Genomic DNA, 13,655 nt, shown 5'->3' on the forward strand with positions numbered 1-13,655 from the left:
ACACAGAATCCTCAAGATCATTGTTTTTAGATACCTAAATTACTTGAAATGATACCTGTAGGCAGGTTTTCCAAGAATGATCACTTTTCCTCCCTAATACTGGGCAGATTACATAGGGAAACCTAGATACAACTTAGTCATATAAATTTATTTACTTCATTTCAGTAGTTATTTAAAATCTACAAAAAGGGTATTTGTGTATCATTATCAAACAAAATAATCAACATTTTGCCATGTTGATTATTTCAAATACAGTCTATGGAGTTATTTCATTTTTGATTTAGAAAGGCTTTAAAGAATTAGGTTTCTTCTATAGCCTACTTACACTATTCCAGATGTTGACAACATCTGGGCATTCTATCATGAGCTGATTTTTCCAAATGAAGTAATTTAATTATTGATTGACAAGCTAACATGATTTCAGACACAGCCACAGTGTGTGCAATCGCAGTGTCAAAGTCATAAACTATAAGCATATGCAGGCAAGTAGAGCCATGATACTAACTCACTCAAGTTGCATTTTGAAATATTAGTGCTAAACTTAAATTTCAGGCTTAAGTTTAGATATGATGGAGGAGGAAATGAAGAAGTACAGTTATGTGATTTCTGGGCTCTCTGTTTTGTAAATCATTAAAAGGTGTAGCAGCAATGTGGTCAGAGTTCCTAGCATAAATAAAAGTCTATTCTAGCATGGTGAAACACAAATAGAGTTATTATTCCATATGGATTACATATGGGTTTGTGTGAGTCTATATGTGTATGTATACATATGTAAACTCATCATATGCATATAATATTCACCTATGATATTCTAGCTAAATTTTAAAAAATCATTGAAAGAAAACATAGTATAATTTATCTTACTGTTTACAAACTATAAATGTCCATTTCAAACATGTAAAATGTTTTTGAAAGTTCAAGCAAAAATAATGAGAGTGATTATAATAGAAAGACAGTATTTAAAATGTTTTCCAAAAAATTTTAAACCTCTTTTCCTGGCAGTTCATACTCAAGAATAATGGGTTGATTCAGTGTCCTCACAGCAACATGCTTTTCTAGCCCTTGATAGCCTAGCAGCAGGGCATGTTAGTATTTTCTCTCTGGTGGCTTGCATATGGTCCATTGGCCATGAGTTTATGATAAAGAGTGTGCTTTGCCTTTATTAGTGCTACAGTATTGGTGACATGTGGCATGTGCACTTTCCAGTGAATGAGCTTGACCTTCAAGCAGTACCTTGAGCAAGAGCAAGAGCAAGCCATGTTTAGTGGAATGATTACTTAGTAGAACAAACAGATTGGAACTTACTTTCTCCAATAACATTAAAGAAATGCAGTAAAGTTTTACCACTGAAAAGTCATCCAAAAATTATAACATCATACAATAGGGAATTGGACAAAACAATGTAGTAGAATTTCTGAGTCAAATAATATGAACTTCATGGAAGGAAAGAATTTCCGAGTCAAAAAATATGAACTTTTTGGTATATATTGGCAAATCACTTTCTAGGAAGTATGTACTAATTTACACATTCAGCCATGTATGCCTAACAGTTTCATTGCATCCTTTCCAGTACTTACTAATATGTAATTGAATACACTTTACAAGATTATCACATCCAAGGTATTATAGTAGGTTTCCATTTGTTTATAGTATTTAGATCCTCACAACAGCCCTGAGAAATAAATATTATCACTGTTTTAGATCTTGAAGAAGGTGATACTCAGAAAACTTAATTTGACTAGATTACATACTGAGATGTTATCTCTGTACTTTTTCATTTGGTACTCTGTGCTTTTTCATCCTAACAACTTTCCAAGGATCTATCATTTACTTAACAGTCTACTTTGCCTCTGCCTAAATCATGTAGTATGGTATGTTTTAATCATAAGTCACTTTTTGCTAGGAATTAACAGCAGAGAGAACACTGTGATAAGGCAGATTTCTTAAATCCCCCTTCTTTTTCCCTCTAAAATGTAAGTTTTCTGTCCTGGATTGATGAGCGTTTTTAAGTCCTGGATCAGGGGTAGAGTGCAGATGAAAAGCTGAAATTGGCCATGAAGAAATGTAAGTGAGGTTAAAAATGGAATGCTTTGTGCTGAAGATAGGTGCCTTTTAGCAAATGCCACATGGACATTACACAAGTATGACATTATTTAATTTGAACCAGATAAAGTTAGGTAAGAAATGAATGCCAGCAATTATATGACTAGCTAATAAACACAATTTCATGGTATTCTATAGATATCCCAAAGTGTTAATTATAACAGAAGCAGTTAAATTCTTTAGCTATGAAAGCGTAACAGTTCTTAACAGATGTATCACCTGGTAATTTTGGGCATTATTAAATATATGGAGACTGAAAGACATGGTAGAAGCAATGGAAAAGTCTAGCCAGACTGGGTAATTTGTTTTAGACCTATGGAGAAATCTATTAACCATTTCTTCTATAGACCAATTTGATTAGGAAATAGGACAAGCTGTTCTTTCATTACTTACCAAAACCACACTGCACTTTGTATCAAATCAATTATTTGGCTGTCTGCAGCACACAGATTAGAATGAAGGGCTTTCTTAGTGTTTGTAATGTTGTGGATTGCTGATTAGTAATTAAAGTACTGAATGAAGAAAACTAGGCCAAAACTGAATGGGAATGAGAGTCTTAATTCCGTGATACAGATGTTAGAAGCAGATTGTCTGGAGCAGCCCATTCAATGCAGTGACATTCTACATAGCCATGGAATGTTCACCCCCCATGTAAAACTCAAGTCTAATGCCTTAGAGATGGTTTCCTCTCCCATGCATTGTGATGTAGTTGTTTGGGTATTAATTTAGTGAAATATCCTGTCTGCCAGGTGTGGGAACTAGCTGATTTTATTGTAATACCAGATCATTACTTAATTCATATGCAACAGAGTGCAGCACATGGAAAGCATTATAAATCTATTTACAATGTGGCTGGTCTGATGATAACATTGTATTAAATTCCCAGGTGAAGCAATTTAAGCAATTGCTTTGCCATGTGCACGCCATGGAAATTAAATTCTCATATAAGCTTCAGTAATAAACCGACTTCATTGTTATGCTTATGCTAGTGGTGGGTTGTAGAATACTCATTCTGGTTACATATACCCTGTTTCACATGTAGAATCATACAGGAAGCCATACCACAGATCATAGCTCTTAATTAGTTTAAGCTAAGTTAATTCACTTTGTTTCTAGTTTGGCAAATGGCTGTCCAGGAACATACGCAGTTCAGCTGGGCAATGTTAAGGCTTGAGTCAAGTGTAGATCGAGTCTTTCAAGCCAAATTCCCAGATAGAACTGATCAAGTCTATCTGTTTGAACTTGGTTTTAAGGAAGTCAGCCAATCTGTACTTAAAAGTTCTGTTCTACACCAAATGAAAACCACTTGGAATCTGAAATTCTTGCTTTCATAACGAAAGACTCAACTTTTCTCATCAGTTTAACATAACCATTGAAATTTTGTACATCTAATTTTTTAGGGATAGCAATGAGTTGCTAGTTTTTCATATTTTTTCTATAGTTCATAAAGGGCCTGTTGATTTTTCTGTCCAACTGTCTCCAGTCCATCAAGTGTGTAAGTTAGAAGGCATATAAGCTTTACACAAACACACAACTAGAAGTGAGGACTGCTCTGGTATTTAACTGTGTGTGTGTGTGTGTGTGTGTGTGTGTGTGTGTGTGTGTGTGTGTGTGTGTGGCAAATATTGTCAGTTGAAGCTTTTCCACCCTTATGGTACAGACCCGAAATGCAATAGATTACAAACTGCATGGAGCTTCTATCTTCTCCAGAAGCCACATATAAAGCACCAGCAGACAGTGGTAACTGACAACTAAGACTAAAAATGTTGACAATTTCTTGATTTGCCTGGTTAGCTTATGTATAGAAGTCATTAACTATTTATAAAATGCATTATGAATTGGATTCCTTCAAACTGTAGCTCTGTGTGTGACATTTCCAGCTCATATTCTCATGCTTGCATTTGGCTAAAGTAAAAATTTTATACAGTTGATAATAAAGTAAAAATAATTTAGTTTATCCAGATATGGTAGATGTTTCAGTTTCATTAACTTTGAATCCTCCAAATTAAAGTATTCATCATACTTAGTAAGGTTTCTAAAAAATCCCATAAAAAGTAAAATTATTGGTGTTTTGAAGGAAAATTATCCATAAAGTAAGCAATTTGTCATTCAAAGGAATTTGCTTTTTTTTTGGTGTTCAGTTAGTTTAGTGATGACCCTGCAGGCTAAATTATGGTGTATTATAATCAGCTTACTTAAAATTTCAAATTAGAAAAAATTAGGAGATGTCAGGTACTTAAATATAATTCTTAATTAAAGTCTTAATTAAAAAAATTTGTTGACTGATACACGAGTATGAAGAGTTCAATTTTTAGCGTTGGTTGCATTATTTTCATGAAGGACTATTTCTGGTATTTGAAATGAATCTTTTCATTCTTTAAAAGAAGTCGGTCCTATCAGAGAACATTTGTAAACTGAGCATATCATTTGCTTCATTAGATAAAGAAAGCCATCCAAGTGACCAGTTTTTACCGTCCCACATAGTAAAGAATGACATTTATAGGGACCACCTTTCAATTGTAGATAAATCCTTAGTTCTCCTCTGTTGCTGAGCATGAACACTTTTAATTGCTGGCTTTCAAAAGCAATGGTTTCTAACCACAAGATTAGATATTTAGGGATACATGTTTATAATTCTCTTCTTCTTTTGAAGTATAGTAAATCAAAATAAGAATATAATATAATTGAACAATCTATGGCAATTTGTTGGTATTTTGGTGAAAAAAGGGAAAAACAAAAACAATCTCCATATGATATTCTTGCATACTGTGGAATGTTTTAGTCCCCCATAGTGATGAAATGAATAATTAAAAAGTCAGCTCTGATACCACAGCCTCTTTAAAGGTTCTCATTTCCTTTAATGCTGTAAAATACTTTTGCCTGGTTGGTTTGAAACTGCTATAGCGGGGATTTCCAAACGGGCAAAAGAAAGGTTTGGGTTGATCTAAATATTGTAGTAAGGCCATGAGGTTTACTGACCTTATCATTTAGCATTTTTTCAATACAATCCAATATGAAGTCGACAGAGATAATTAACAGTAGCTTCATTAGATACAATATGCAAAGCGGGCTTACTATATACTGTTGTGGTGGTAAGAAGTCTGGTGTGTTCACAAATGGACAAGTTGGGTCAATCCTGAATTGTGAAGACATATGCTATAGGTGACATTACTGACCTCAGGCTCATGACTTAACTTTTCTACTTTGTCCTCTCTGCAGCACTGTTGGTTATATTTATCTACTTACAGACTCACTCCATTTGCCAAGGTATAAGATACCATTTGTAGCAGGGAAGCAGAACTTGAGATAGAGACTCAGGGCAGGGAGGAGATACCACTATCTCCTATACGGAAACATTTTGTAATTTTTGTGTCTTTTTCCTGAGGGTTTTCAGAGGGTGATAAACTGGGGAGGAAATTTTGTGTGGTAGAATGAATGAATACTCAGCTGTGTCAGGACCCGAGGGCTCTAGTCTCAGTTTAACCAAAGCTACCTTTAGAATTCCATGACACCGTTTGCTGGTTGGTTTGTTTTCTAAAAAAAAGGTGGGGGGATGTCTATACTTATTTTTTTTTATTTATACTCCATTTCAGCCCTTTTCAGCTGAGTTCTGCCAAATAGTTTAACCCAAATGCCCTAAGGCTTCTATTCAATGTAGTGAACTGAATGAACTCTTATGTACCGTCCGCGGGAGAATCGGAAAAATAGTCCTTGAAGTAGTTTTCTGTGTTTTGTGGTTCAGATAAGGAACCCCAATGGAGAAGGCTGCAACTTTACAATGATTTAAAATCTATTGGTTTTTCTTGTTGAAAGTCCTTTCAAATTAAAAAGAAAAAAAAAAAGGCAGTGTAACTCATTCACTAATTTAAAAATCTAAAAATCTTGGTGACTTCTACTCACAGATTAGGGATAGTCCTTTTAAACTACAACAACTTTTCAGATCACAGTTGAACACATAAGAAATTTTAAGTCCTAAACTGTAGACCCCAAGTGAGAAAGATTACTGTTCCCCAGCTGCCATTTTTTACTTGATTGGTTTTGCTTAGTTCAGAAGCAGAAAAGGCAGCAAAGTACATACCTGACTTTGCACTGAGATAGTGGTGCTGAAGTAGGATCATAGGGTAGCACTCTAAATTCCCAACTAATTTTCAGAGGTTTTCTGCTTTTCCAAATGTGTGTACATTCAGGTAATTCATGAAACTGCCTGCAGACATGTCCCTCAGACTTTACAGGTAAAGGTAGATTTCTTGTAAAAAAAAATTCCACAATGTGAAATGTTGACTCATAGCCCACTTCTCTTTATTTACTGGAATTGTGAAAAGGTGACTCATAGCCACCTCACCTTTATTTACTGGGATTGGGAAATTTAATTTGTTTTATCAGACACACACACACACACACACACACACACACACTCACATTACTTTCTTTAGGCCATTGTTTATAAAGGACTTGGAGACATTTAAATTATTTTTTGGAAACAGGATGGGCTTTTAAATTCCACCTTTTTGGTTAGTAATATCACAATGGTGAAGGAAGGTAGATGTACTATCTTCCAGGTATTCCAGTATATAGTGGAGATATAATAATATCCTATAATTAGACATTTCAGAAGACATGTGTAGAGCATTTCCTGCCACAGTGTTAAAGACCACCATATACTCTTGTTTTAATTACAGTCTGGTGAGTTTTGCAGATATACAGCTATATAGCTGTATTTCTTTCAGTTTGGTAGTCTTATTTGAATGACTATACATAGAGTAACATGCCAGTTCTGATCCATTTGTGAGTACTAATAGAGTACTTACATGATGCAGAGTTTTCTTTCATTATTGGAATTTGAGACAGTTCTGATTTACATTAAACTTCTCAAGTTCAAGAACTTTACACAACTTGGGTTTGCAGGTTTTAGCAAATAGGTTTCCATTAGGGGGCTCTCGAGGTATGAAATGATCTGCCTTGATACCAGTAATGCTTCCAAGCCTTCACTTTCAAACGTTCATCTTACTCTCTCCCTTTTTGTTTTGTTTTATAGAAAAGGTCACGGATCGCCTACAGTGACGAAGTACGGAATGAGCTCCTAGGGGATGATGGGAATTCCTCAGAGAACCAGGTAGAATGCTAATCAGGAAGGCCCGGTGGGTGGCTGGAGGGTGAAGGAGGTCACAGTCACACTGGGCTCTCAAGCTGCTCCTTAACAGTATTAGCAGCAACTCATGTGGAAGCGATACTGTTTAATGCAAAGCTGGAGTCTTAATCAACTTCAAAATGTTTCTTGGAGATCTTACATTTAACCCTTTACCTTGTGATCACTGTCTGCTATCTTTTAAAAAAATCTTTTCTTCTCTTTTCTTTATTATTTAGTACTTAAGGAATAACTTGAAACACACAGTTTGCAGACAAAGCCAGGGTCTTCACCTCAAACACATGTAAAAGGAATAAAAAAGTACATAATGCAGCTTTGATAATAATGCAGTATAATTAAATCAACACTCGCAGCAAAACAAACGAAAGTAAGCTTTCAAAATTCAACAGGGCAGCTCAGTCTCCTATTGTGTAGCTTCTTAAAAATACATTCACCAAAATGCAAATTGTAAGCACTAGTGTGGAACTTGGATAGTCATATAGAGGTCCTGCCTCTGACAAATAATAATAGTAATAGCAGTAATAATAATAATGTGAAAAGTCTTTGTACAGTTTAAGATCTGCATAGGCAAAAAATAGGATTCAATTTCTTCTTATAACTTGACTGTCAGTTTTCATTGAATCACACAGTAGAGTTATGAGTTTAATTAATGTCTCACTTCTTTGAATTAATACTGCAGACTTCATTAATTCATGTAGATAATATGTATAACTTTAAAAAATGTTTCAAGAAACCTCAGTGTAGAGATGACTTTCAAAATGTCTCAAACAGCCTAGTGGCTGATTCTTTTTGATACTTTTAAAGAAAATAAGTGGCAGGGAACTTTGGAAGCAAAATCTGAACGTGTTTATTAATGTTACTTTGGTAAGTATTGTGAAGGTCTCTACTCTGCCTAAATAAAGATGAACATAAATCATTCATTGAGTAAACCAAAATTTTAATGTAATAAAACATATTGATACACATTATAAAAATTGCATAATCATTATTTACCATTTCAAATTGATTATATTATAGGTCTATATATGCTGAAACTATATTATTATCTACTATAATGTTAAGCAACAAATATGTTGCTTATGTGATTAAGGCCCCCATCCACCTACCACCCCAAAAAAAGGGAGAAAAATCACTGAACTGATGATGTTTGTTTTGGGAAAGGTCTTACCTCCTCCATCATTTGGATGTTATCAGCTTGAGTTCAGATATGTAAAAATATGAAGATTTGCCTTGGGATTTCAGCTTTCCTGTTGAAATGTGAGAATAGCTATGTAGCTACGGAAAAAAAAAATAAGGAGCACATCAAACATAAAAGAGCAATGTGATACAAGGGTTTTAACTCATAATAGAATAAATAATGTGAGGATGAAAGAAAAAAATACTTTCTTCCTATTTTAAGTGAGAGTTAGGTTGCTCATACCTCTTGAATGAATGAATCCTAATTTTATTTCCTATCTTTAGTGCAAAAAAGCATTAGCTCTTTGGCAAAAAAGTGAATGCATCGTTCCCATGTCAATTCTTTAAAAAGCTAGAGATCTTTCCCTATTTTGAAACTACTGCCTAATATAGAGGAAACAGAACGGAAGGGGGTGTTCCTGTCTAACTCAAGACTCCTTTATTGTAATGGATATTGTAGTACTGTGACAGGGATTCCACCCCCCGTTTTTTAAAGCATGTTCACTTCCCTTAATGGACATTTTATGTGCCTAATACATTTGCCTTACACACATAATGCGTATGATTTTTTTATGCCTAAAGAAAAATATTCCACAAAAATAGATTGAGTTCATATTTTCTGAATTTTTCAAATTATATTCCTGTCACTTTAAAGTGATTATGCAGAGATTTCCCCTGGACTTGTATGAATCAAACCTACAAATTCTGAAAGTTCTTGGAGAACCTGAAGTTTAGTTGTAAGGAGCTGTCACTTCAATAAATAAAGTATGATAAATTACAGTCACAAGTCTATGTAACTATTAGATTATGACTTATGTGAACTTTTCAGTCTAAAATTTGAATCAGATTTGAAAGTTCAAAGAGACCACACTTAACTTTTTGGATGTTTTGTTACCAAATGTAGCAGAATTGCCATATCACAATGAAGTCATTAAAGGTAGTTTTGAGACTCTTTATCTTAATATAGGAATTAAAACCCCTCAAACTAAAACAACATCCTTAACCGGGAACGGTCACTTGAGAATTACTGTTTTGTATCAGCATTCATTCAGACTGTGGAATCAAAACAGAAGCTGCTTTCTTTAATGGAAGAGAAGATTTTAAGTTGTCTCTTCCTATTATATGTTTCTGAACTTCAGTGTCTGAGAAGAAAGTTTTTTCTGGATAAAATTACCTGTAATTTATACAAGAAAATATTTTCTGCCCACATATAAGTTTATTTTCAAGTTAATTGTTGATAAATTGATTTTCAGAACTTCTTAGCTGTGTAATATTTATAACTTTAATATACAGAGAAAACTTGGAGATGAGCAAAATGAGACAAAAATAGCAATATTTGTTTCATGTAAATTGGGATATATCTCAATTTTTTAAATAGATCAGAAAAGGAAAATAATAAAGAATTCATAGCAATAGCCACAAATAAGTTATTAAAGTAAGTACTGACTACTTAATTATTTTCAATGCAATATACACATCCTCCCTATGGTGACCTCTTTGTGGAGATTTAGACAAATGTGAATGCCTTAGCTATTATTTCCCATTCTGGCCATTTATAATGTATTTTTTTTAAGGCATCTAAAACCTGGCTTTTTATTTATACATAATTATAATCTACCAATTAACTATAAAATATATTAATTTACATATATATAAACATTTTTGCAATGATTAGAAATGTTAAGATTTCAGAAATTAAGAATTTTTCAAATGCATCTTTAATATCCTCATACGGTACACTAGTTCATTTGATTTCAAATTAAGTGCTTTGTATAAATTCAATTCTGATTCATATCCATTTCATACAATCTAATATAGCTCATCCCTGATTTACAAAGATGGGACAAAATGATCTGTTTTGCACATTCAAGTATTGCTGGATCATCAGCTTTTGAGGGACTATTTCTTAGGCATTACATCCTATTCTTTTAAAATATCCTGTTTCCCACTTCATATGACAAATTTTAACATTTTGAGGGAGTTGAGTTTTTGAAATGTAGTAATGCTGTATTTACAGTGGAAACTCTAATAGTTGTTAACTTGATTTTCGTGAAAACCATTCTCAGAAAAGGAAAAAAAATCTTACAGAATTAAATCTCCTAGTATGATAATGGGGCAAATGAAATGTTCGAAGCTCTACTGCTGAACACTAATCGTCTCTCAATTTCCATTTGGAAAATTATATTCATCAGTGAATATATTTTAGTAACTGAAATATGAGTAAATCCTATATGTAATGTTCAAAAATACATATAGAAAGAGTAGGAGATTTCAAAACTGCCAAAATCTTTGTGGTAAGGCAATACTTAGCAGATACGATTGCTTAATTTTTTTAAATGAGGTTCTCTTAAGTTCTGATTTGGGCTTGCTGTGCATAAAGTGTGTCAAACTTCAGCTACAGACCAGGGGGTGAAGTCGGTCAATTTAATTCCCCAAGATCTAAAGAAGGTCGGTATCATTTCATATAGCCCTGGCAGAGCAGATCATTACCAGGCACAAATCTGTTCGTTACGTGCTGAGGGTTTATAGCAAAATAAATAGACTGTCATCATAAGTTCAGAAAATTGTGTGTTCGACCCACGATAATGTGTAAAGGGCGTTTAATAGAGTTCAGCATTTATTCGTTATCTGTATGCGGGCAGAGACGGCAGTAGCGTTATCTGCTTTAAAAAAAAAATCGGTAGTTCTGGGGGTCACGTGACACCACACACACACACACACACACACACACACACACACACACACGCACGCACGCACGCACGCACGCGCACCCTCACATGCTCTGCAGTGCAGTTTTGATTCTAGCCACAGCAGAAGGCTTAACCACAAGAGATTCCACTGGTTCAAACCAGCGTAAACCAGATTTTTTTTCGGCCCACAAAGGCACAGATTACCTCTTGTATCAAATTTTGCATTAGGGGAAAGAAATCTTTGTTTCAAAAAATGTTGATTATCATAACTCAACATGGTGGCACGGCATGCTTGCACGTCGCCTATGATAAAGCTAGTAACTTGATAAAATACGAAATAACTACTTTCAGTCTATTCTAGGCATTGTTAATTTTCGAAAATAGACCATCTTTTGTTTATTTGAATGAAAACCCTTGGCCTAAGTGAAAAAAAAGAAAAGATAAAGATTAAAAACCCTGCCATTACCTAGCTTAGCTACAAATCCGATGTAGAGCTTGAATGCAGCCATGCAGCACAAACAAGATAGAACGTTTTTTGTTTGGAATCTATTGAAAAAACAAATGGGTAGCATTTTTAAACGCTCATTGATTATGGCAGGGTGGCATGCCCCAAATGGTCTCAATTGCTGAGGAGTAGTTTTAAACTTTGGCCCTTTAAGTATCATAGTCAACGGAAGAATGGTGCCCCAGAAAGAAAAGATAGCTGTGCGATCAATTCCCAGATCGTCTCTTTCTGAGAATTAATGTTTGCCTTTTTCTCCCATGATGTTGGGATAGCAAAGAGAAAGATTACGATATATGATAGGCTAGAGATTGTAGTTTTAAATTTTTACTTCTTCTATGGAAGAATAGTAACTTTACACGTGAAATGATGATAATGCTTTACTCATACACAACGGATGGCTGCTGAGAGAATGTTAATTAAAAGCAGTGACAACTTCTTATATATTTTAAAGGACATTAAGAGTTTCATTTTCACTAAATGCAGACATTCATTATGTAATAGATTTTGTACCTTTCTATAAAAGATTCATACCAACTTTGAAATCTCACTCTTTTGTGCTTGACATACTTTTCATAAAACAGAAGAAATAATAGAATAAGCTGGAAAGCATACTGCCTTCCCTGAACTGGAGACAAAAGCAGCATTAAGCATTGAGAAATCCAGGCTGTAGTAAACATGATACTTTATAGTATAGAGCAATTCCTGGCACATTTCTCCCAAAGCAATAGTTGAATTTATTGGCCTGTACATGTCAAGCATTATAACAGATGTTACAGGTATTTGGATGTTTAAAAATTATCAGTTGTAGGCTTGAATTGCTGAGGTTGCAAATTTCAAATGTAGAATGTGGTTTACAGTCTCTTACAGTAGAGGTTTCAGTTTCTATTCATTGCAGAAACTATGGCAATCACCTCAACTATACATCGATATTTGTGGTTTAGAATACAGTGAAACATAAATACACCCACACATACCCCTACAAAGAGTGAACCAGATGTATGGGTATGTTCATTTTCTAGTTTCTAAAGAGTTAAGCAACTTGTTTTATCTGTTATACTTAAGGCAAATTAAAAAAATGTTCTACAGGGGAGAATTAAAATGTTATCATAGGAGAATTTATTAACAAGTAAAGAGTGGTTTTTGGTTTGACTTTAGTGAAAAAGAAACTGCAGTACAAATGAAATGAGAGCTCATTGCTCCGAGATGAGTTTGCAAGATGAGGAAAATGGAAAAATGAAGAAATTTAAAAAATTAAAAACACCATGTGATTGCAAAACAGAATGTAGAAATTAACTATGATATACACAGTATTTCTAAGGATAGTGAAATATTTTTTGGTCCTATGTCCCAGATAATATCCCTCCTGGCATGCTTTATCCTCAGTTAAAATAATGTTACCTCCAAATGCAATCCTGTTACGAGAGTGGGTACAACTATGACATTAACTAGCATAATAGTTTGCTGTTTTAAATACTTAGTGGGACAAAAGCACGAACTCTTAATCATTTTCAATTGTAGGTAAAATCTGAGATCAGTTGTCAAGATTCAAAACAGAGAAACATCCTGAAAACTTGTATATACAAAACCTCTTCAGTGGTACATTCTTAGAAGAGAGGAACAGTAAACTTGTTTTCTTTCTTTATAATATAGACTTCTATGAAGTCGTTCCCCTTTATTTCATGATGGTGTCTTAGATGTACTTTAAAAGGGAATTTCACACTATTCTCTTTGTTTAATGTGACAGTGTGAGAAAGTGATTTTTATTCGTTCAAAAAACTCTGCATGTAGTCTATGTTTAGGTTCTTTTAATGTGTTTGTCTGTGATTTTTAAATGCTAAGCATGTAAACAAATAAATTGTCAATGTTAATTCTGTATCCTGTCACACAACTGATCTTTCTTTCCTGCCATTTCTTTCCTTTTTATCTTTTTTTTTTGTGCATTCATGTTGCAGTTGATAAAATTACGTGAAGAGGTGAGTACTTCCTAGCTTGCTTTTTTTTTTTAAATTCTGCTTTTCCTTCTAAAATAGACTTT

At 34.1% G+C, this 13,655-nt stretch overlaps 1 protein-coding gene across 8 annotated transcripts in view; it reads left to right on the top strand.

Annotated features, from left to right (window-relative positions):
- VTI1A (vesicle transport through interaction with t-SNAREs 1A) overlaps window positions 1-13,655 on the top strand; it is a 356,990-nt gene that overhangs the window by 74,469 nt on the left and 268,866 nt on the right. For 5 of the 8 annotated variants that reach the window (XM_036898499.2, XM_036898497.2, XM_057506328.1 and 2 more), the window contains exons 4-5: window positions 7,139-7,216; window positions 13,573-13,593. In XM_036898499.2, coding sequence (XP_036754394.2) covers window positions 7,139-7,216; window positions 13,573-13,593 — 99 coding nt within the window. The remainder of the gene's footprint in view (window positions 1-7,138; window positions 7,217-13,572; window positions 13,594-13,655) is intronic. The other 3 variants (XM_036898496.2, XM_036898500.2, XM_036898498.2) reach the window with 1 other exon arrangement.

The sequence above is a fragment of the Manis pentadactyla genome, chromosome 8, assembly GCF_030020395.1.
Source record: "Manis pentadactyla isolate mManPen7 chromosome 8, mManPen7.hap1, whole genome shotgun sequence".
Lineage (NCBI taxonomy): Eukaryota > Metazoa > Chordata > Mammalia > Pholidota > Manidae > Manis > Manis pentadactyla.